The sequence below is a fragment of the Buceros rhinoceros genome, unplaced genomic scaffold (genome assembly GCF_000710305.1).
Source record: "Buceros rhinoceros silvestris isolate BGI_N320 unplaced genomic scaffold, ASM71030v1 scaffold16256, whole genome shotgun sequence".
Taxonomy (NCBI): Eukaryota; Metazoa; Chordata; class Aves; order Bucerotiformes; family Bucerotidae; genus Buceros; species Buceros rhinoceros.
This window is the reverse complement of record NW_010419465.1, coordinates 86,686-86,978: the sequence shown is the minus strand read 5'-3', so window position 1 is coordinate 86,978 and position 293 is coordinate 86,686. Positions and strand designations below refer to the sequence as shown.

The 293-nt window shown below is 65.9% G+C and overlaps 1 protein-coding gene across 1 annotated transcript in view; it reads left to right on the top strand.

Moving 5' to 3' along the window:
* The first annotated feature begins 69 nt into the window (after positions 1-69).
* ADCY9 (adenylate cyclase 9) overlaps positions 70-293 on the top strand; it is a 78,887-nt gene continuing 78,663 nt past the window's right edge. The window contains exon 1 of the mRNA XM_010138937.1: positions 70-281. Within this exon, the coding sequence (XP_010137239.1) occupies positions 70-281 (212 nt within the window). The remainder of the gene's footprint in view (positions 282-293) is intronic.

Sequence of the window (293 nt, the reverse complement as noted above, 5' to 3'; positions counted from 1 at the left end):
AGCCCCGGTGGCTTTTCCCAGCCCGAGAGACCCAACTCCTGAGCGGGCTCTTCGGGAGGAATTGACAACATGGCTTCCCCACCGCACCAGCAGCTGCTGCATCACCACAGCACCGAGGTGAGCTGCGACTCTAGCGGGGACAGCAACAGCGTGACGGTGAAAATCAACCCCAAGCAGCACCAGGGCTGCTCCTCTTCCAAGCACTGCAAGTACAGCATCTCCTCCAGCTGCAGCTCGGGGGAGTCGGGGGGCACCCGCCGAGCCGGCGGAGCTGGCAGCCGCGGCTCCGGGCC